At 39.4% G+C, this 24,375-nt stretch overlaps 1 protein-coding gene across 9 annotated transcripts; it reads left to right on the top strand.

The window, feature by feature from the left end:
- The first annotated feature begins 2,677 nt into the window (after nucleotides 1–2,677).
- TRMO (tRNA methyltransferase O) lies at nucleotides 2,678–24,104 on the top strand. 9 transcript variants are annotated; one of them, XM_081067448.1, is made up of 6 exons: nucleotides 2,678–2,811; nucleotides 7,774–7,948; nucleotides 10,152–10,309; nucleotides 12,998–13,663; nucleotides 17,146–17,401; nucleotides 22,395–24,104. In XM_081067448.1, the coding sequence occupies exons 1-6, from the start codon at nucleotides 2,736–2,738 to the stop codon at nucleotides 22,408–22,410; spliced, it is 1,347 nt and encodes a 448-aa protein (XP_080923574.1). In that variant the 5' UTR covers nucleotides 2,678–2,735; the 3' UTR covers nucleotides 22,411–24,104. The 9 variants fall into 9 exon arrangements, with proteins under 9 accessions (XP_080923574.1, XP_080923582.1, XP_080923578.1 ...); XM_081067456.1 differs by having other exon boundaries at nucleotides 2,685–2,811; nucleotides 12,998–13,258; XM_081067450.1 differs by having other exon boundaries at nucleotides 2,798–2,856.
- The last annotated feature ends 271 nt before the right edge of the window (nucleotides 24,105–24,375 follow it).

The raw sequence follows: 24,375 nt of genomic DNA, 5'->3' as shown, positions 1-24,375 counted from the left end.
ATCATCGTCCATTTATCAAAACTTAAGAAATTAAGATAGTTACGTTACCATTAAACTACAGCTATTATTCGGATTTCATTAGTTTTTCTACTAAGGTCCTTTTTCTGCTTCAGGATCCTATCTAGGACACAACATTGCATTTAGGGTATTTTAAAAGCTCTCTAGATGATTCTAATGTGCAGCTAGGGTTGAGGACCATTGGTATAGCAGGAGGTTACAGAGCTATTTCCCTCCCATTTGTCACAGCCTCCTCCACCAATTTTAACATTTTCCCCTCTCAGGATATATTAATTGTATAATGATTACTCATACCCCATTATATTACTCATGTAATATATTGAAGCAGTCTATCATATGATAGTCCCTTACATCTGGATGGTACTTCAGAATTTATACTTTCAAATATACCTTTTTAAATTCGATCTGCACAAGAGTGTTTGAAATAGGCTGGGCAATGATTACCATTCCCATTTTAGAGATGAGGGAATAAATTCAGAGGCTGGGCACTCACCCTAAGTCACATCTGACTTCCTCAGTGCTTTTCATGATGGTGCTCTATCTTTGGGAATCTTGTCTCAATTTCAAGTGCCAGGATGGGTCAAAATTAGAGAAAAAAAGAGTAAACTGAAATCTCAAGTTCTAATAATGTTTCATTAAGATGAACCTCATGAGATTTGCATATGTACAAGGTTCAGGGGAACAAGGTGAAAGAGTTGGGGAAGGAGATGGAAGGACGCAAAAGTACATCAGAGGAGGAGGGATCTTCTTTTTATACCTTTTAGGACGCTTTCTGCCTACCCTCTTACCCTACTCCCTATATACATACAACCTCTGCTTTCTCACAATTCTCATTCAAACACCAGGGTGCATCTAAATATTTGCCAGTTTTCTTCTTGGCTTAGAACCTGGGGGTCACAGTCAGAATTAAAGTTTTGTTAAGAATCCATCCAGCCCTACTTTGTGTTGCCATCCTCTCAGGGTAAGTACAATAGTTGTTTTTTTAAAAAGAAAAAAATGAGCCATATGTTATTAAATATAAAATGATGTGTGAGGTCCAAAGCTTTAATTGATTGTGAAAGGGATCCTCCACCCAAATGAAAGATTAAGAGTAATATACTGAAAAGTGTTTCTCGAAGTGTGGACAGATGACCACCTGTATTAGAATCATTTACGTTGTTTTTTAAGGCAGATTCTTACATCCTACCTCCAGAGAAAGGGTTGTCCTGCAAACTATAAATAATCACATATAACTCTAGACAGGACAATAAAAACATCAAATTATATAGAAGTGTTACATATTTAAGTTCCTGTTTCCCAAAAAGAGAAATTTTACCTTTAAAAGAAGTAGCCATCTACTTCATCAGTGTCTCCAAATCGACTTTGCATTTCAGTACTTCTCACACTTGGTAATTAAAGTATTTTTTGTGATTATCATTAGATATGATAGCTAAGGCCAGGAGGGCAAATACCTGTCATTTTCTACCATAGTCTGTCCACAAATTAAGCAAGACTATCACTTTCAGCAGCACCACCATCTAGTGGCAAATACAGCTATTACTGCCCCAGTTTTACATGTATAACTGTTGTTCTCAAATTTGTTTCTTCAGCTACACAGAACTGTTTCCTCCTGAAAACAGAATAATAGCATTCTTTTCCAAATTATCATGTGGAAAAGACCTATCAGAGGACACATATATGAATCGGATCAAATTTTAAAGAGATTAAAAAACTCTTTAAATCTTTGGCTCTTTCTTTTCTGCTCATGATCTATTAGTCCGTGACAAATGGACTTGGAAACAGCTTTTTCATGGTTTTTAAAACTGTGGACTTGTATGGTTTTTAACAACTTGTATTGCAGGCAGTATGTATTTCCCCCACCCCCTACCTGAACCAACAGGATAAAGAGCCCAGAAACACAATTATGCAGAGAAACTTAAAATAGGTGTGAGATGATGTTGTTACAAGTGGGTAAAAGGATAGGCTATCCGTGCAGGGATAACTGGTCATCACATGGGATGAAAAAATGATTCTCGTTGGCCCTCAATTTTTCAGAACTGCCCAGAAACAAAACCATACTCCCTTTAATATAAATGGCATGTCGCCTCTCAGTTTCATTCCCACTGCCGTTCCCCTGAGGGAGGTAAGGAGCACAAGGCACTGTCCCCACTTAACTCCTAAGCCCGTATGGGGCTCCCCCATCAATATTTGAAATCAAGTTTACTTGGGGTTCCTTTCTGATAAAACCTTATTACGGAAAAACGGGAGCATACGTAGAAGTATAATCATCTGTGTATTCCCACCACCCAAAGAGAATTTTAAACATTTCCTAACACCTGATCATTTTGCATTCACCGCGTGGTGATTGCATGTGCACATCGTCTTTCTTTTAAAAATGGCGTCATGCGCTGGATATGTAGGTTGTTTATTATTTTGAGACCTCTTTTTAAATCTTCATCGATGTGTCCCCACCTTGGAAAGCGTGGGAACTTGAAGTCGCTGCCTGCCCGGAAAGGGCTGGCAACCGCAGCACATCGGCGCGAGACGACCGAGACACGGGGATCGGAAGAAGAACAGAAGCCAACAAAAGGCTTCTGCGCCCTAGCTGTAACCTTTGAGCTGCCCGCGCGTGCGCCGGAACCTTGGCACCCAGTGCAGCTACTGCGCACGCGCCAGGCACGGAGACCGGAAGCGGAAAGCTCCATCGCGTCGGGTGGGCACCTCTTTGACCAGTAGCCATGCGCGACTTGGAGGAGCCAGGGCCTCGCCCCACAGCGACCCCTTGCGGGTGCGTGAAGCCGGCTCTGGAGACAGGTAACTTCTGAGAGGCTTGCGGTTTCGCACACAGAACGGGCGCAGGTGCGGGAGCCTACTTCACGTCCGAGAAGGACGCGAAATGCGAGCCCTTGAACTGACGTGCGTCCTGATACTGATTGCCAAAGCACGGGTCATATGCTCCTACCACGTGACGCGTCTGAGGCGAGCGGGATGACATCATCTCTCACGCTCTGTTCTTGCAGCTGGGGGTCGGCCGGTCGGCACCGTGGCTGCAACGGCCTTTCTCTTAGGGAGCTTTCGTTCACATACGAGAGAGGATATGTACAGCTGGTATTATGCCGGTTAGGAATTAATAAATTCCCCATGTGAGAAACATCCTGTGCTGTAGGAATCGAGGAGGGAGGAAAGGAGTTTTAAACTGGGTTTGGAAATACGGACATGATTTCGTTTCTCTTTATTTTCACCTCTTTATAGAGAGCAAGGTATAGTAACTTTAGACACTGGAGGAAGCAAATAGAAAATTAGGCAAGCCATCACGCAGAGAAATCCGCTGTTAACGTCTGTTGATGTCTGCAGGGGGCAGAGGTCATACTTGTTTCAGTACCTATAAACTAGAAAATGAGTTGATAGGCGACCCCACTGTTTTAGAAGTTTTGTTTTTAATTTAAGATTCACAAAAATCTTTCCATGACAATAATTTTAAGGGACTGCACCCTATTTTGTTTTATAGATGTGCTGTAATTTATGTAACCAGTTGCCTATTGGTAGACGTTTAGGTTGTTGCCAGTTTTCATCGTTCTAAATGGAAGTTCTTGGCAGTACAATCTCTGTGTATGTTCTAAATGTTTAACTTAAATTTCCTAAAAGTACTGTTACCGGGTCAAAGGTTGTGCTCATTTTAGGAAAGTGTTGCACACTGCGAGGATACAGGTCTAATATTTTGACAGGTAGGAAAAAGCAGGGCGCAGAGGTCTACAGAGCATGGGACAGGGGAGCTGTAAATCCTGAAGTATTGGATGGAACAGGGAGGCTTGGGAACCTTTGATTAGATTCAGGTTGTAGAGAACCTTGAACACCAGGCTAAGTAATGTGCTGTCTATTAACAGTGGGAAACATGGAAAGTTAAAATTAGAGAGTAGCATGACATAAGGAACTCAGAGTCTGGAGGATTAGTGCAGTGTGATTTGAGGAGAAGGGCTGGCAGAGGGGAGACAAATTATAACAAAGGTAAGTGACTAGTTCAGGCAAGAGGTGGAAAGAACCTGAACTTTTCTGTCTGCACAAGGCTTGTAAATAAGCCTTGTATACAAAACCCTCTGCGTTAATAACTTGTTGATTTTTCTTATTACGCAGTTAATACAGTTGTAATATTGTTAAAAGGGAAAAAAAAAAAAAGCCTGAGCAAGGGTTTTAAAAACTGCTCCTTGCTGAGCACCTTCTGTAGTACTAGGAGCTTTACGTATTTTAGTAATCTTACAACTTTTCAAGATAGGTTGGTTATCTTTGTTTTACTATCCTTGTTTTTAGATGAGAAAACTAGGATTCAGAGAGGTAAGCGGTTTTGCCCAAGGTCACGTGTTTTTGTCTTTTTTCTCTTCTGATACCAGTCCTAACCTTCCCATGCTCCTTTAGGGAACCACTTCACCCCATTTCCATGTGGTTCTCATGCCAGTACTACCCTGGCATACTTGTGCTTACCTCTATCCCGTATATAAGGCAGTTTGATTTAATTTGGATTGTCCATCTCTGTCAATATACTGGACACCATTGAGGATGAGAACTGCTTATTTATGTCTGTACCCAGGCACTTAGCACAGTGCTTATACCAAATGGTAGGTGCTTAATGTTTTTTGTTTTTTTATTTTTTTGAGATATGAGGCAAGCCGAAGAAGATCAGGATTCCCTTAGATGGACGTTCTCAAGCCTCTACTTCAAGTAGAACATTCAAGTAGCATTTATATTTGCAAAGTGTTGAGCATTTGTATTTCATAGCATTATAATCCCAAGAACAGGGATACAGATTATATAAATAGGTTCCAGAGGGCTCAGACATATTAGCATATGGCAAATTCCCACTAGGTTATTAAATGGACATTTGATACATTGAGAGTGGTCCCAAACTTTAGGAATGATGTAGTTGAGGGACTCCTACAACATAGCTCCAGCGTATACTTCCAGTTCATTGCTAATCCAGTGTTCTCTTATGTTTTTACAGAGATGCACAAAGAGGATTAGAATACATATAATTGGTTACAGTGTACATTTATCATAGCACATATGTAACCCGTGACTCAGTTTGTTACACACTTGTAGGTCCCAGTCAAATAGATAGGGCAGAAGTCTTTGGCAAATGTCACAGGTATGACATTTCCCATGATGCTAAAACATACTATGAGATTCTCCGCAACAGTTAACTCCACTGTGATAAGAGTTCTTGTTTGTATTTTTCCCCAAAATTTAGCACAGTGTCTGGCAATTAAGACATTTGGAAAGTGTTTGTTAAATAAATAAAAACAGGATACAGGGATCCTAGATGATTAGGTTAAGATCCTTTTTGTCCATTTTTCTTAATGATATTTTAATGAAAACCAGAGAATTATTTGACCTCAGTTTCTTCATCTTTAAGATCTTCATTTACTGTATCTGTTACACAGAGCATAGATGAGGATAAAAAAATTTAAAGACATCCAAAATATACACAATATCCATGGATCTTAGAATTATAATATTGAGAGGGAGAAAGCAAGTCTGAGAAGACAACATTCAGTTTCAAACCAGTTTTTATAGTACTTAAAGACAAAATAAATGAGATATTGTTTAGGCATGTATATGCATGTGATAAAATCAGATTTAAAAAGGAAGTGAATGACAAAGACCACATTCAGGCACCTCAACTCAGAGGGAAAGGAGGGGTGTGGGGGAGGAGAGAAGCAACAAAGAAAAAAGCAAGTTATTGGTAAAGCTCTAGTTCTTGGGCTGGGTGGCGGTTACACAGGATTGCATTATAATTTATGCTTTATTACTTACATATGTGTTGCATATAATATTTTATACGTATCAGTTAATTTCATTTTTAAAGTGAAAAGTAATGAAAGATGCTGTGAGGGATGGCTCTAGGCCTGTAGTCTTATCACCGGTATTGGTAGGATAGATTTAATGGAAGCCAGAAATAAAATGAGAGTCTAAAGTGTCTTTATATCATGTCTTAAAGGAAGTTAATAAAGCCTTCATGAAATGTGAAAGAAAAGTTATCTATAAATTAAAAATGGTAGTTGCAGATACCTTGGACTTTAAACCTGTAGTGATACTACCTGACCAGTTTTTTTCTTCTTGTGAAAGGATTTACTACTTTAAAAAATATTTTTAATGATTTGTGATTTTTGCAAAAATTTCAAATATAGAAATCACAAATAATCCAAATATTTCTCCACCCATTTTAACCACTGTTAACATTTTGATGAACATCCTACCAGATAGCTTTCTAGACATATATATGTACATATTTAGATAGGTAAATATATAAACAAATTTTTATAAGTAGGATTGTTATACTCATTATTCCTCTTTCATTTCGTCACTTTCCATTTTAGTCAGTTAAGACTTACATAGTCCTTTTTCCATGCAACATGAAGTTTTTGAGCACCTGCCCTCTTGCAGGCAAGTACAACTAGACAATGAACACAACAGTAAACAAAACAGAAAATCCCTTGCCCAGGTGGAGCTTACATTCTAGAGGGGCAGAGTGCAACTAGACCAAGCCTAACCTGAAATCTACATAGATATTTTAGTAGTATGATACCATGTACTCATTTTATTGCTTAATCAAACTAGTTTGTTTCATATGTTGTTTTCAATTGAAAGCATCTTTACTTAAATACAACCTCTATATCCTTTCATTATTCTTTGCTTTGTATTTCACACTCCAGCAAATCAAAATAGCTTGTTTCTTGCATATGCTATAACATTTCTCATTTAACTTTGTGCATGTTATTCCTTCTATTTGAAATGCCCCCTTAACCTTAACCTCACATAACTTAGTAATGGTAGTATTGAATTTTCCCCCCCACAAATAGTATCTTTAACAGATACGATTTTTTATTTATATAGGGCTTTATTCAAGAACCTTAGATGCTTTACAGTCATAGCTAATTAATCCCAATAACAATGCTGGGAAGTAGATATTACTCCCATTTTACAAGACAGGGAAACTAAAGCACAGAGAGGTTAAGTGACTTGCCCAAGGTCACACAGTTAAATTCACTGAAGAGCCAGAACCTGAGTGCCTTATCCTCCCAACTCCCAGTTAAATACCTCATGGGAAAATCTAATGGAAAATATCTTTTTTTAAAAAAAAAAAAGATTTTATTGGGGAAGGGGAACAGGACTTTATTGGGAAACAGTGTGTACTTCCAGGACTTTTTTTTTTTTCCAAGTCAAGTTGTTGTCCTTTCAATCTTACTTATGGAGGCGCATCTCAGCTCCAGGTTCAGTTGCTATTGCTAGTTGAGGGGGTGCAGCCCACCATCTTTTGCGGGACTCAAGGAATCGAACTGGCAGCCTTCGGAGTTAGGAGCATGGAGCTCTAACCACCTGAGCCACCGGGCCAGCCTGAAAAATATCTTTAAAGAAAGTATCAAGAGTGGTATGTTATAAAAATGAGGTCTTTTCTGTTGCCATCAAGAAAAGGAAAAAACCTACACTGATGATTAGAGGCAAGCATAGATTTTGAATTACTGTCATAATAGGTTTTCTAGCAATGTCTCCTTTCTTTTTTCTTTCTTAGACCTTCCCAGTAGATCATCTAAGGGGATATAACAATGTGTATATAATGATGAGAATATTTATATGTATACATGAATACTATAAGAATCATGTTCTATAGTTGCATAACACCTAGTAGATTTTAAAACAATTAAATCAGTGCATTGAAAAACACATGTTTTCTTTATCTTTGATGACCATTTGACTAATGACTTTTTATCTACTTTTCTTCTGTAGGCAATCTTTTAACTGAGCCAATTGGCTACTTAGAATCCTGTTTCTCGTCCAAGAATGGTACTCCAAGGCAGCCATCCATTTGTAGCCATTCAAGGGCTTGTTTGAAAATTAGAAAAAGCATCTTTAATAATCCTGAACATTCCTTGATGGGCTTAGACCAGTTTTCTCATGTTTGGTAAGTTATTTTATAGTTAGAAGCAGTACTTTGGGCCAGAGCTTGCCCCTGACTAAAGTACTCCAGTTTATATGCAACCACTGATGGAGGCAACCTTAGAGCCTACCATCCAGATCACTCTTGTCTGTTGCATAAAATTCCTATACAGTGTTTGTGCACATGATTGTATGCACAATTTGGACACCCTCAGGGAGGCTTGGGATCCACTGAGGGGGCACCGTCCATTTGCAGTTGGTTCTAATTGTGATGCATGCCTTTCTGTCAAGCTGAAATCTGTAGACCTTCTCGATTCTGTCCATGGGTCATTATTCTGTCCTCCAAACCAAGGGTCAGCAAGCTACGGCCTGTGGACCAAATCCATTCCACCTTGTTTTTGTAAATAAGTTTATAGGAACACAGGCCCATGCATTCATTTGTGTGTTGTCTGTGGCTGTTCTTGTACTACAGCAGCAACAGAGTTGAATAGATACAGTAGGGACTGGATGGCTTGCTTACCCTAAAATATTTGCTATTTGAACCATTATAGAAAAAGTTTGTGGACACTGTTCTAGACCCATGAAAAATTAAGTCTACTCTTTCTAAAATACAAAAGAGACCTTAGAAACTTGGCTACTTTAAATATAAAGGGTTACCTATATTAAGACCTGTGTTATACTAGTGTTACTTGCTGTTACTTGGAATTCTATCTCTGTCCATTCTTCCTCACCTCAATACCAGCAGTCCAAATTGGCCCAATTTTACTGGTAAAGACCTAAAATTAAGTTTTTATTCTGAAATAGCTTATTTTTCATGTTAATTTGGGGACATGGATAGAATAGAAAGAACATGGGCATTCTGACCTAGTTTGTATGATCTTGGTTCAAATCATTTAAATTCGAAACATTGCTGATATAAAAAAATGGACTCAGAAGTATATAGATTTTTCCTTATCCCTCCTATTTTTCTCCTCTTTCATCCCCACTTCCCACCACTCTTCAGAGATTATCTCTGTTAACAGCTCAGTGTATGCATATCCTGCCAGACCTTTTCTTTCTTTTTATTTTCTGATACACATAGAAGCATAAATACACATATACAGAGTGAATGTGTGTTTTTAAAAATGGAATAGGTTTTCTTCACTCAGTACATATAGATTTAACTTTTTTTGCTTTAATGGCTGCCCTTTATTGCAAAATACATATGTACCATAATTTGACCACTCCCTTGTTAATGGAGAGTTATTTTGCTATTACAGTAATGCTGTAACAAACACCCTCAGATACATAACTTGGGCACTTGTATATTTTTATGAATAGGATATCAGAAGTGGCTGTATTGGGTTAAAGTGTGTGCATATTTGTAATTTTGGACAGCTCTTACCAATTTGTCCTCCAGAAAGTTGAACCAATTTATACTTCAAAGGTATATTAAAATGTTCTTTTCCTACACTTGTGTCAGCACTATATGTTACCTGTTTTTTACATTTTTGCCTGACAGGGATTTTGTTTTTCAGTTTAATTTCTTAATGATTAGTAAGGTTCGAAATATTTTCATATGGTTGTCAGCATTTCTATTTCTTTTGTGAATTGCCTATTCATGGTCTTTGTTTAGTTTCCTATATTGAGTTGCTCTTTGTGATTTGTAGGAACAATTTATATACCACAGATATTAACCCATTATTCATATAGTAAACATTTTCTCCTGGGATGACATTTTTGCAGTATATAAATTTAATGATTTAATAATTTCAAATCTGTTATTGTTTTTCTTCATGGATTCTTGCTGTTGATCTTGTGTAGGAAGGCCTCATAGAGTTATTTAACATTTCTGAGCCTCAATTCCCTCATCCTTAAAATGGGAGATAAATTATACTTCTTGGGGTTGTTAAGTGGATTAAATGAAATGAGTATAAAAATGTGTATCATACTGCCTGGCATAAAGCAGGCATTTACCTAGTAAATGTTGTTTATTCAAGCATTTGACAAATGTCTGTTAAGTTCCTGCAATTTGCCAGTCATTATATTAGGGGTAAGGAGATAGAGGTGAGACTGTCTTCCATCAAGAAACAGGAATGGTATTATTTTTTCCCCCACTGATTATATTTTAATACCATTAAAAGCATTCTTTCTGTTTTAATTTGTGGGGATTAAAGATTTCGCCCCCTCCAGTCATTATGATAAATTAACTTATGCTCTTTTCTTACTGAGTGGTTTGTTTTCAATAGGATTTTGTTTGTTTTTCACAAAAATGGTCATTTGAGCTGCAAGGCAAAAGTGCAGCCTCCTAGGCTGAATGGTGCGAAAACTGGAGTTTTCTCCACAAGGAGCCCACATCGTCCCAATGCAATAGGACTGACCCTGGCCAAACTGGAAAAGGTTGAAGGTAACTCACTTCATTTTTACTTATACCTTTTTTTCCTTAACCAAAAGAAGTCTTATCAAATCAACATAGTATTCAGCACTGGCTATGATTCAGACAACTACCAGTGGTGGTAACTCCTGAGAACCACCAAGACATTGAAGAAAATGAAATGATTAAAAGAATGTTAGCATTGAAACACTTTGAAATAAGCTCTCCTAGAGTGCTCTGAGTTTGTTTATATCATTGCATTTATCAAAATTTTTAATTATTTAAAAATAACTCTTAAGAATTTATACTCATTAAATTAGTAACCAAATTTTCTCTGATGTGGAATGCAATAAATACAAAATTATTCAAAAATAATTGTACACTTTCAAAATTTAACACACAGTAACTGGTTGTACATGCATATAGGGTAGTGTATCATTTCTTCCTTGCAGCCTTGAAGAAATGACCTTGCATCGTGGCTACAGTGCAGCCATGAACGATGATGTGTGGCAGAAGGTCTGGGAGGAAGCACACTGTAGGATCCAACAACTGTCAGATTGTGGAAGTACCTGTGTAGAATACACAGACTAGTTTTAACTAGTGTTCATCTATAACCTAGTTACTAAGCCATACCCTTTCTTGAATCACTCTGACCTAATCAGCACGTTTGTTAGAGAAATAGCAGATAGATTAGAAGTCAGGAAACCAATCCAGACTTCAGCTTACTTGTTTGTAAAGTGGGCAAAAGAGAAGGATCTGCCTTCTCTGGGATTCCACAGGATATTTTAAAGGCTCTTATGATACAAAAGCTGTAAGTACTTTTCAGGCTATTGGGTGCTAAAAAGACAAGAGCAGTTTTTTGCTTATACTCTCCCAAAACTTGAACTCCCCTGCTGGACTGTATTCAACCAGGTCTTGGGTATGTTTTCTGGAAAAAATGTATAGCTGATCCAACTTAACTTTTACCGATTTGTGATGGCTAACCAACTTGGCTAGCAGTACTGGAACATTTTATGATCATTCGTACAACCCACACATATTTTCTGAGCACTGACTATGGGCCTGGCATTATTCTAGGTGCTGGGGATATAGTGGTAAACAAGTCAGATAAAAATCCCTGCCCTACGGATGAACTTAACATTCTAATGGGGAGATCAAATCAGAAAGGTGGAAGGCAAGAAACAACAGTACTATAGACACTCTTACTAAATAAGTATTGTAGTGACTACCTGTGTTTGTGTGGTGTTTAAAGTTTGTAAAGAGCATTCATGTGTGTTATCTCACAGTGGCTCTGTGCATTTGATAGGGTAGCAGTCTCCATTTTATAGATGAGGGCACTACAGCATCCAGCCAGAGGATTGTCTGACTCCAAATCTCATGAACTCTGACCTATGCTACAGTGCCTATCTTCTGCAGATACTGTGAGACATAACCACTTACAAAGTCCAAAATCATCTTTGCAAAGTTCCAGGCTCATTCACAATAAGCAAAGTTCTTTGTCCATGCTGTTTTTCTCAAATGGAGACAGAAGCAAATGTGATCACATGCAGTGTTTTGATTCTCATTTCACCGGTTTCCCAAGGATCAAGTTAGTAGACTTTGCACCAGTAGCAGGAACTGGACAGCAATTGTATAAGTGAGACAACAAGAGACCTGTCCTTAATATTTGACATTGGTGACTTTTGTTCTGCTTAATTGTTTGATGTGTCTTAATGGTGTGTTAGATTTCTATTGCTGCATAACCAATTATGCACTTATCAGTTTAAACAACACACATTTATCATGTGTTTGAAGCATTATTATGTTTCTGGGGGTCAGGAGCTGGGTTCTCCGTTTAGGGTTTCACCAGGCTGCAATTAAGGTGTCAGCTGGGATGAGTTCTTATCTGGAGGCTTGACTGTGGAGGAATCCGCTTCCATGCTCACTCAGGTTGTTGGCAGAATTCAGTTCCTTGTAGTTGTGGGACTCATGGCCTCAGCTTCTTGCTGGTTGTTGGCCGGTGGCTTCCCTCAGCTCTGAGCAGCTGCCCACAGTGCCTAGAGACTGCCTGCAGTTCATGCAACATGGGCTTTCCCTATGCAGCTGTGGATTTCGTCAGGCCCACAGGGAGAGTCCCTAGAGTGAGTCTGCCAGCAAGCACAAGAATGTTAGGTAACATATTTTAGTCACTGGAGTGATATCAAGTCACACTCAAGAGGAGGGGATTGTACAGGTAGGTCTTGAACACCAGGAGCATATAGGGCCACCTTAGAATCTGTTTGCCACAATGGAAACCCTTATCGGTCTCACAGAGATATATTGAAGATACTGATGTACCTGGCACAGAGTTAGAAACCCCAGTGACCCAAAGATGAGTCGGCCCCACCCAGTGCTCAAGGGCTCAAGGGCTGACTGGTTAGGCAGGTCATTGTCAGACCGCATGAAAAAGGCTCTCCTAAAAGTTTGTATACAGGTTTCTCTAGAACCCAGAGGAAAGAACGTGTATGTTTGGAAAAGCCAAAAAGGCTTTGTAGAAGAGGTGCTATATGAGAGCCTTGAAGAGCAAGTGGGAGTTGGACAGGTAAAGAAGAAGGTGGGTTTCCGGTGTATGTCGGCACCAGGTGTAAGAGCCTGGTGTGTAAGAGAATTGTAAGTTTGGTGAGGCTAAGTAGACGGTGTTGGTTCTCTGTTTGCACTGTCCTTCATTGTCAATATTTCTAAGAGGTGTTTTTCATACTACAGGAGGAGCTATATACCTTTCTGGAATTGATATGATTCATGGCACACCTGTACTGGACATAAAGCCCTACATAGCTGATTATGACTCGCCACAAAATCTGATCGAGCCTTTTGGGGAATTTAATTTACATAGTAACCAACACAAACCAAAAACCGTGTCCTGGTCTGATGGCAAGACTGACACTGGTGCCCAGCAGCACCTCTCAGGGTGTGATGAACCACAACCTTGCAGTCGCATGGAGGAGAAACCTAAATGTGCCGAAGGTAGGCCTGCGGGACAGAACGACATGCAACATGACGACACAGCCAGAAGCCAGCAAAGCTCGCCTAAGCACGGGGAGATAGCAGCACACTTGGGCTTAGAATCAAGAAGTGGTCAGGGTCCGAATGTGGCAGAGCAGCAAATCGGCCCGTATCTCTTGGAGAAGAGTCTTTCAGAGGAAGGTACAGATAAGAGGCTCAGGAGAGGGCAAGCAGCAGTGGTACCACAAGGAGACAGCGTGGAAGTGAAGCCCGTGGCTCTGCACTGCCCTTCTAGCATGGCTGACACAGCTCACGGCAGTGTGGTTCCCGCCTGGGTGCGAGAGGCCCCTGTGGCCACCTTGGAAGTCCGGTTTACTCCTCACGCAGAGATGGACCTTGGGCACCTCAGTTCAGAAGGTGATCCAGGTACTTTCCATTTCTTATTTCTGAATAAGTGATGAGCTTTTACTAGGAGATTTAGCCAGTTGGTATTTCTGAGGGCAGTTACATAGGGGATTTGTCACGATGACTGGCAAAGAAATCTAGGAGTATAAAGTAATATTTGGGTAGCGCCATCCTCTGATGATTTTTGTTCGACAACTGTTTATGCAGCATAGTGAGTCCCAGGCGCTCGTAAAGCGTTTGCTGAGAATGGCTCCTGCCTCACAACGTGGCCTCATGTCTACCTGTCATAATGGTCCTTGGAATTTTCAAACAGCATTCAGAAGATAAGTTGTGCATGTTCTATACTTACGCAGATTAAGTCTTTTTCATCTGTTTTACTAGCTGACTAGAGAAATGTCCCAGGTTATTCTGTCACGTGGCTGATAGCACACCCTCTGGCACAGAGCCCAAAAGAGGGAAGGAGTCTTTCAGCACAGAAATTGTCCCCATAAAGTCCCAGCACTAAAGGCATACAGTTTACTGCAGAAGCAAGGCCACAGGACTTTTACTTGAAACTTGTTTACGTGAAAAACACGTGGTTTTTAACAAACATTGTTACCTGGTTTCTCCAGCCACAGCAGATCCGCAGCAGCTATCTGTTAGATTGCTGCAAAAGTAATTGCAGTTTTTGCAATTACTTTTAACCTTTCAAACCTCAATTACTTTTGCACCAACCTAATTGAATGAAGGAAGGGGCTGTTAAGAGGTGGGTGCAGTGGTTCCAGTAAGAAGGAACCGGTTAGTTGCAAAGGAGATGTCAGATTTCTTCTGCCACGGGAGGGTTGTGCTTCTCATTCTTGCGTAAGGCTATATGTTTAAACAAAGCACTTAATTTTAAAGTGATCTCTTTATTTTAAAAGTTTTATTTATGAAGGTTGTTTCATCGCTATATACAGTTGGCAGGAGGAGGGAGGTCAGTTTTAAAAGGGTTTTGTGGTAGAACAAAGCAGTGCTACCTGGAAGGCACTTTATGTTTATCCTTATCCCTTGTCTTATGGTTATTGTTGAATGCTTCGTACTTTGGAAAGTTTCATCTTTTTCAAACTACAGTGTTGCATGCCTGAGAGGTTACAATATGCTTTATTGATTAAAAAATGGTTAAAAAGAAAAATTTTGTATTATAACTATAAAACAGGGACTGATTTATGACAGCAGGATTTAGAGCCAGTGCAGAAAGTTTAGAGTGTAGAAAAGATGAGAGACGTTGCAGTTGGGAGGAGCTGGCACTAGAATAGAATGCTGTGGGCACATGAGGGAGAGAAGCCTGACGGGGCAGTGGGAGGCCTAGACAGGCTTCCTGGAGCTCACAAGGCATTTGAGCTGAGCCCAGAAAGGTAAGTAGACAGGGCACCTAACGCCATGTGAACAAGCAAAGGCCTAGAGCTCCTACCAGACAGTCTGTTAGTGAAGGTGTGATGGTTTTGGCACTCCTCTTTTTTGGGTGGCCTTAGAGTCATTTTATGAGCCACGCAGTAAAGGCGTCTTAGCACTGCAGAATTGATCTGTGGTTTTTGACCAAAAATTGAACTTCATAGCTTTACTTACCAACTTATTTATTAGATATAGCCCAGAGTGAATTTTGGCTGTTTGATAACAATTGAATTTATTTTCAGAAAGATAAAGACCCACCACCACTGCAAACGCTATTTTGAACAGGAATAACATTGTTTAAAGCACATGCCTTCCTGGAAGGGCCTGGCCTTCATTTGGATGTATATTGTGTTGTAGCTATTAAATATTAGGTCACAGTTAATTTTTTAAGACTGTATTTTTAAAAATTAAAATATCCATAGTAATGTAATAAAGGAAGTTTTGCCACTTGACAGGGTAAAAATCTATTTACCTGACATACACACCTGGGTGGAATGGGGTTGACTGTTCTCTTGATGGAGTTGAACTTTCTCAGTGTATCCGTTTCAGTTTTCACAAGGACTCTTTCATGTCCTTGTTCCTTAGAAAATGTGGTATTACTTAACTGTGGAGCTGTGACACTGGCTCTCTCATGCACCTTCCCTTGCTTATAGCTAGTGCTATGGGTATGTGTGGTTTATGTCTTCTTTTTTGTGGCTTTCTGAGAATGCTGGGACTGTCATGCATCTCCCTGCCCATTCCTCCACCCTGAGAAGAAAATTACAAGGAATTAAAGTCCACATTGAACATACAAAAGTGACATTTAGGTTGCCAGAAAATGGAAGGTCAGCTCTCCTACTTAGGAGACTAAGGAAAAATATCACCATGATTTTTTTGCTCAGAAAATATAAACTTATTTGGGTATATAAGTTTAATCTAATGACAGTAAATACCACTTGAAGGTGACGTTCTCTGCAATGATCGAAGAGATTTCCAAACCCTATTCATTTCAAGTGGTATTCAAGGAACCAACCAAACTCCTCATTGAAGTTCACGGTAATGAAATTTGACCCGCATGATTTAAAAAATTTTTCAATCACTGCTGACATTCAGTATTATTTTGTATTAGTGTCAAATGTGCAGCATAGTAGTTAGACATTTATATAATTTACAAAGTGATTCCTATAAGTCTAGTACCCACCTGGCACCATACATACCCTGTTTTCCTGAAAATAAGACCTAGTCGGACACTCAGCTCTAATGTGTCTTTTGGAGCAAAAATTAATATAAGACCCAGTATTATATTATATTATGTTATATTATATTATATTATATTATATTATATTATATTATATTACCAGTTCTTATAGTAAAATAAGAGGTTACAATATGCTTTATTGATTAAAAAATGATTAAAAAGAAAAATTTGTATTATAACTATAAAACAGGGACTGATTTATGACAGTAAATCTTACAGTAAAATAAGACTTGGTCTTATATTAATTTTTGCTCCAAAAGATGCATTACAGCTAATTGTCTGGCTAGGTCTTATTTTCAGGGAAACACAGTAGTTAATACAATATTATTGACTATATTCCCTATGCTGTACTTTACATCCCCGTGATTATTTTGTAACTACCAATTTGTGCTTCTTAATTCCTTCACCTTTTTCACTCAGCTGCATCAACGCCCCGCTCCCATCTGGCAACCGTTTGTTCTCTGTGCCTGTGAGTCTGTTTTTGTTTTGTTTGTTCATTTGTTCTTTAGATTCCACATATAAGTGAAATCATACGGTATTTATCTTTCTCTGACTTACTTTACTTAGCAAAATACTCTCTAGGTCCATCCATATTGTCGCAAATGGTAAGATTTCATTCTTTTTATGGCAGAGGAATATTCCATATTATATATGTACCACCTCTTCTTTAACCAGTCGTCTTTTGATGGGCACTTAGGTGGCTTCCATATTTTGGCTATTGTAAATGGTGCTGCAATGAACATAAGAATGTACATATCTTTTCGAAGTAGTAGTTTGGATTTCTTCGGATAAATTCCCAGAGTGGAATTGTGACCTGCATGATTTTGAGTGTTAAATTGTGTTGTTTTCATTGCAGATGTCGGTCAGGCTTCATTCAAATATTTTCAGTCAGCAGAGGAAGCAAGGCGTGCCATTGAGTCTGTGTTGTCAGCTGACCCTCGGTCTGTGTATCGACGGAAGCTCTGCCAGGACCGCCTTTTCTACTTTACTATAGACATGGCACATGTCACTTGCTGGTTTGGGGATGGCTTTGCAGAAGTTCTAAGGATCAAACCAGCTTCTGAGCCCGTTCAGATGACTGACCCTGCAGAGTCCTTGGTGTCTCTGGGATCGTAAGTAGCCTCCAGCATATCTTTAAGATAGCCTAACTGACTTCCAATTGGCTGGTGGATTTCCTGTACAAGTTGTGTCTTCTTTGCAGAGCTCACTGCTGTGATTGATTTGGGTTATTCAAAATATTTATTTGAAAAACACATATTTTAATAAACCAAGAGATAAAATTGAGAGAAATTGCTGTATGCTTTTTGATCAGTTAATATTGAAGAATCCAAAGGTGATGCTGTCTCAGTAATTCCTGAAAGAACCTGACTGTTCGTGGCACCCGATAAAATTGGGCAGAGACCATTCTAGCAGGGACTTTCAAGCTGAAGGGATCCTGTTCAACAATTCATATTGGTTTTCCTGTCTGGAAAAGCTTGACCTCTCCATTTATTCTAATTCAAACTGAGTTACTGTATCTGAGGAAACCAACAAATCAGAAACAAGTGTTTATAATGATTTTTAGAGATTAAACCCATGTTTCAGAAACTTTGTCACACATGTGTATGTGTGCACGTATGGATGTACATTTAATCCTGATTTCAAAATAGAGACTCTGAGATGTCTTTGTATCAAAAAAGAAAGTCACCCCCAGAAGTACAAGAAAATAACTACTAGTTTATTTCTTATTTATTCTATAACTACTGAGAACCTACTATGGGTTAGGTTTTGGTGCTAAAATGAGATAAACGAGATGCAGTTCTTGTTGCAAGTCATAGTTAGTGAAAGAAGAAGATATAAGGACATTATTGTATTACAGTTAGATAAATATAGTAATTAAGTGTGTACATGGTTCCTGTGTAGTACCACGTAGAAAGCTGTTGTAAGAATGTACTCACATTGCCTGTAGGTGATTTTAATGATGTGATCCCAGATAACTGAAGGTTTATGATCAGTGTAACCAAATTCAACACCTGTCAACATGACATCGCTTCCTTATCACAATTATAAATCTTACAGCTGATTGTTCATGGTTTTGAAATGAGCTCTGCTGCCTGTAGATACTTGAACAGAGTCATTTGTGGCTGATGACACTTCAGTCTTGAATCAAACTGGGTTGTCTTTGAGGTTACTTAGAACCTCTTGGGGAACTATCTTTAATTTGATTTTTAAAAGCTTTTTATTTTGAGATCCTAATAGATTCACAAGCAGTAACAAAAATAGTGCAGAGGTCCCTCGTCCCTTTCACCTAGCTGCTTCCTGTGATAACATCTTACATAACTTGACTGATATTTTTCTCTTAAAATTGTTTTGAAACCCAATCAGGACTTGAAGGACACAATGTTGATATTTAATATGGAAATAATAATGTTGAGGACGATACCAACCAGCCCTCCAGTAAGAGGACTGTTCAGTAGTTTGGGGTTTTAATATACTTTCTCAGGATTTTAGAACTGAAATCCTAAACGTAACCCAGCTTAGTTCTCTGCCAGCTTGCTCTCCAGTCTCTTCAGTATTCCCAGTGTTTGGCTCTCTGGCTGCTGCTTAAACACCTCAGAGATAATCCTTCACCCCTCGTCCTGTGTAGTCATTATTTATGGACAGTGCCCATCATTAAAATGTTCTTTATATGAGATAAGACCTGTTTTCTGATAACTTCATCCTTTAGCGGGGCCACAGAGCGTAAGGCTGATTGTACTCCCATGTTAGCTTGTCAGATACTGTTCCAGCTTCCCACGCTTCAGTCCTCTCTTGGCTGAGCACCCCTATTTTCTTCAGCTGTTTCTCATATAGCACGTTCTGAAGTCTCTCCCCACCCCAGTCCTTGAGTTCCCCGTGTGAGCTTTTTTTCGTCTGCAGGGATGTATTTTCAGTGTTCCGTTGTGAGGAAATTTGGATCCCTCAGAAAGAGAAATAGTTTGAAGCAAGTCATATCTCTTTTCATCTTGGAAACTTTTTCAAAAGAAGAAGAAAGGGACATAGTTCTCTGTACTATGCATAAATTATATCCACCTTAAATTTCAGGCTTTCCTTTTTGGTGCCTGCAGGGGGAGCCCTTGGTAGCAGATTATTTTCACTAGTTTGGAGATAAATTCCAGGAGTTCAAACTGTTCAGGTAATTTGGCTTTTGGCCCTCCTGCCCTGTTTTCAGAACAGTAACTTCCACAAGAAATGTTGATGCTTGCCAATCACATGTAGGAATGGATTAGAAGGATGAGTTCCATTATTAAAATTTTAAATTGTAGCTTGGCTTTAAGGGGTGGGATGGATTATTCTAGCATATGGAGGCTGTGCACAACCAGGCAGACTCATTAGCCAAACCCATGAGCATGCGTGTACGAGGCGTTCACTCTGTTCATGTGTTTCTGACTTGCTTTGGAGAGAAGAAAATGAAGTTGAAGATAGAAATCAACTTCATGTTTATAGGTTTCTTTTTATAATATGGTCCCAAAGAAGGCAGATGAAAACTCAATAATAATGAAATCTGTATCAGTTCCTGAACTTTTATCATGTCGTTGGCACTGGGCTGTGTGCTTTTCATATGCTGATCCGAGGTTTAGTCACATGTTCAAGCTTACACAGCTGATCAGCGTGCAGCGAGGATTTCACCCCACCCAGTCTGGCCCCAGAATTGATTCCCTTCCCCCCCTGGCTCTACTGCCTCTACCGGTGCAGATGTATATGCCCAGCAAACCATGCTGGTTTGTTTGAGGGTCAGCCACTCCATATGCTTACAAAGCGCTGGACACTTTACTTAGAGTGGTATTCATGGGAATCAGGCCACTACATGAAGAACAGGGCGAGGAAAACGTCCATTCCCACCAGATCTTCATGGAACCTCCTGGGAAGCAGGCTGCGAGTTTGGCTTTGGAAACTTCGAGTGTTGTTGTCAGTTCTGCCCTATGCTAGCTGTGTGACCTTGGACTAGTCACTGTACTCATCTCCAACTCCCTGACCTTACAGAGTTGTTACAAGGATAAAGCTTGGGAGTCTATTTTCTAAACTCTTTAATGGTCTATAAACTTAGGTAATATTTTTATTGTGATTGTCATTATTGACCCCCTTTCTCTGCCACTCTGCCCTGACTTACCTGACTGGACAAGCAGACTCATGGGAATCAAGGGGTCCCCAAAATCCCAAAGTATGGATGCCTCTGTTTTCTTTTTTTATTACAGAAATGTTTTTAAAAATTAGAAGGACTGCTTTTAGCAAGTTCTAGGACGTTTTGCTAAGGGAGATATCAAATTGCCCACATCTTAGGGATCCAGTTGACATTAGGCCACATGCCCAAGGCAGCTTTTTCCTCCCACGTGCCTTTCCCTTCTGGGGTTGCACAGGTGTCGCAAGCCACCTTTACTGCCCATGTATGCAGTCACCCTCTCCATCCCTTTTTCACACAGGGTCCTCTCTAGCACCCTTTCTCTCCTACGTTCCTGATTCTAGCCCATATATTTCAGGAAAATCTCTGCATTTCTTGTATAGAAAATAAAATGATAAGCATGGTGTGAAATTATTAAGGTAAGTTCAACCCCTGTGACAGAAAAGAGGTAAGTCATAAGGATTAAAGCTCAATAAACTATAATGGGGATTTTTTAAATTTTTCATTTTTTTATCATTGTTAAAAATAAGATTCCTAGTCTAGGTAGTCACCAAATGACTCTCCAGCATCCTGTCTATTCCACTCTCTGCCACTTCTCTGCCTTTGTAAGTTTCAGCAGCTGTAACTCACAGAGGAATCAAAGTTTGGGTCAGTGCTGTGTCTGTGCATGACAAACACAAGAAAAGCCTTTTCAGTGCCCACGGGCTTGGGGAGGGAACACAAACTTAATGATACTCTCTCTGCTTATTGATGGAGGGGGCCATTTGGCCGGTGAACTCACAACTCACAAACCAAATTGGAGTCAATGTGTGTTTATGTTGTACTGTGGAAAAAGTAGGATTGGAGGTAATACAGCATTATCTACCTCTTCTGCCTTGTAAATGACTTGAGCATTCTATTCAAATTCTTCACTAATTCTTCATGCAATTCAAAATATGGAAAACTTTGTTATTCAGTATTAACAATTTTTATTTTTAAAAATTACCCACATGCTAACCACTAAAGAACTGTAATAATTCTTCACATCAGTATAGATATTATGGTTTACGAAGCAATTTTAAATATATTATCCCATTTGGTATTTTAGCAACATTATGGGTTAATTTTGCTTCTGGAAGCTAAGCTGGGGGCCTGTTTATAACGGGTCAGAAAACTAGTCTGAAGGCCAAGTTCAGCCCACAGCCTGTTTTTGCACAGCCTGAAAGCTAAGATTGGACTTTACATTTTAAAAATATTGCAAACAGAAACAAAAAGTTCCAGAGAAGTACACATCAGAAACTGTGGCCTGCAATGCTGAAAATATTTACTGATCTGTCCCCTTACAGAAAAAGTTTATTGACTCTGATTTAGAACATTATTCCTCTGAAAAGGTGTTTTGACTTCCTTCCAGAACGGTTATTTACAAATTAAGCTTTTTGGTTATCACATGCTTCTAAGTCAGGAACGATCTATATTTTGAAGGGATTTAGTCATGTATCTATGTGAGAAAACATAAATATGACATAAATAGTATGATTATATCCTATTCATATATGTAAAACAAGATTATAAAATTCCATGTTTACACATATGTAGAAAATTTCTAGAAGGGGTTGCCTCTGGGGCTGGTCTTTGGGGGCTCCTTGGGGAAGGGAACTGTTCACTTTATTCTCTTCAGTGTGTTGTGGATGTTTTTTTTTCTAATCATGAGCTCACATGAGTAAAATGTCCTAATTTAACAAATAAGTCAGATTTATATATCTAAATATATAACTACATATCTGCCTTCCTTCCCTGCCCAAAATTTTGTTGGTAAACATCGTTAGAGACATTTTACGTTCTTCCTGGCCCATCACGTGTGGATCACAAAACCAGGAACCATCCAGGTCACACATTGGCTGTGGAGCTGAGCCAGTTCAGGGCAGGTAAACTGGCTGGGCCTGGGCAGTTTGTCCCCAAGGATACACTGATGTTTTCTGTTCTTCCAGAGACAGTTTTGGATAAAGCATTGTTCCTCGGGGCAGAAGATGTTGGCCCATGCTGATGACGCTGCTGGCGGAGGGCGGATCCTCCAAGAGCACTTGAGGCCCGTACTGGCCCAATCCGGACTAAGATGGGTCTGTGCTTGCAGCCTCTGCTCACTCATCAGCTCCACCCTCTGCTTCTTGTCTACTTGCATTTAGTGAACTGATGGGCCATGTGACAGTTGGGGATCACTCTCCTGTATCCTCAGAACTGGCTCTTATCCGCTGTCAGAATGGAACTCAGCTCAGTGAGCAGGAAAGGAGAGGCTTGGAACTGAGGATCAGCTGTGTCCGTTGGGTAAGGGGGCTCTGCTGAAGTGGAGGTAGGGCAGACTAGAAGGAAGGACAGGCTGGCATGTTGGTAAGTGGCAAAGCAGAGCTTGTGTAGGGACATAGAGCAGGGTTGTCAACAAATTTGGAGACTCAGGCTTTGCCCAGGTTGCGGGGAGAGGGAGTTGAGGTCTGAGAGAATTGGCAGAGCCAAGGCAGGACCGAGTCCCAGAGGAGTCAGGCATGTTATCCAGGGGACCTCAGGGACTCACACATATCGGAGCTAGAGATTTTTCTTCCTTCTTGCCTAATAGCCTATATTTGCCAAGATAAAAGTTCACATTCAAAGATATCTTCAAAATAGTAGGACAGCATGAGTAAGGAGTGCTTGCAAATGACAAGTTGAGGGGTAAATAATTGACATAAAATGGGTTGATTAGTGCAGCCATGCACAAAATGTCCACTGGGCCATAAGGTGGGAGGAGCTCAGTCATCAGAGATTGCCCTCTCTTCTTGGGAATCCTTCCAGTACCACATGAAGAAGCCTCAGTTAGTTGCTGGATGATTAGAGATGCATGGCAGCGTCTCAGCTGACATCGAACCAGTCACCAGACAGCGAGGCCATCCCTATATCATCCAGCTCTGAGTTGGCCTAGACTAGAAATATTGCCTCGCCAACACACACAATCATGAGGAGAAAAAAGTGTTTGTTATTTAAGCCACTAATTTTGGGGTGGTGTGTTATAAAGCAAAAGCTAGCTCACACATTTAGCTACCACACTTGTGAGCAACGGAAAACTAGAGTTTATCTAACAGGAGGGGTTGACATGAAAAAATCCTTACATGATAAAATCTTTAGGGCAGGATAGATTTTTATAATGAAAGTCATGAAAGAGTAATAATAGTTAACATTTATCAATTAGTGCAGGGCAACTCTTAGCATGGAGCTAAGAGTTTTACATGGATTATCTCATTATGAGGAAACATACTGTTATTATTTCCATTGTACATATGAACAAACTGAGGCTCAGGGATATTAAGTTACTTTATAAGATCATGTAGCTAAGAAGGGGAAAGGCTTAGGATGTAAGTCCCAAGTCTGTCAAACTGCAGAACCAACATTTCTTAAACAAAACTTGAAGGTTTCTAGCCTAGGAGAATTTACAAATGGCAGTTTCATAAATACAAATGCAAGAGCCAGAAAGCAGAACTAAAACAAAGTTTACCACCTCTGTCCCTCAAGTCACATCTCTGATTTCTAGATAAACAGAGAGTGAACCCATGCATTTGTTTCTGCTGCCTGCTAAAATCCCAGTAAATGGCAGCAGAAAAACAAAAACAAAACAAATTAAATCCAAAGTAAACAGAAGAAGGAAATAGTAAAGATCAAAGCAGAAATCAATGAAATATAAAACAAAAAAGGAAATCAATAAAACTAAAAGCTGCTTTGTAATGTCAATAAACTTGATAAACTTCTGGCCAGACTGATTTGAAAAAGAAGATACCAATTAACAATATCAAGAATGAGTGGTGACACCTCTGTAGATTCTACAGATATTTAAAGGGAATATTATGAATAACTTGATGCCAGTAAGTTTCTTTTTTTGTTTGTTTGTTTTTGTTTCAAAATTAGTGTTTATTATTAAAAGTTATTATCTTTCAAGTCTTTCATTTT

The sequence above is a fragment of the Rhinolophus hipposideros genome (genome assembly GCF_964194185.1).
Source record: "Rhinolophus hipposideros genome assembly, chromosome: 11".
Classification (NCBI taxonomy): domain Eukaryota; kingdom Metazoa; phylum Chordata; class Mammalia; order Chiroptera; family Rhinolophidae; genus Rhinolophus; species Rhinolophus hipposideros.
This window is presented reverse-complemented; position numbering and strand designations above follow the sequence as displayed.

Excerpts from the sequence above, each read along its gene's own strand:
- TRMO (XM_081067448.1), top strand. The coding sequence starts at position 2,736 with ATGCGCGACTTGGAGGAGCCAGGGCCTCGCCCCACAGCGACCCCTTGC. Across the intron at positions 7,949-10,151 it reads GACCAGTTTTCTCATGTTTG|GATTTTGTTTGTTTTTCACA; the intron begins GTAAGTTATTTT and ends TGTTTTCAATAG. Across the intron at positions 10,310-12,997 it reads CAAACTGGAAAAGGTTGAAG|GAGGAGCTATATACCTTTCT; the intron begins GTAACTCACTTC and ends TTCATACTACAG.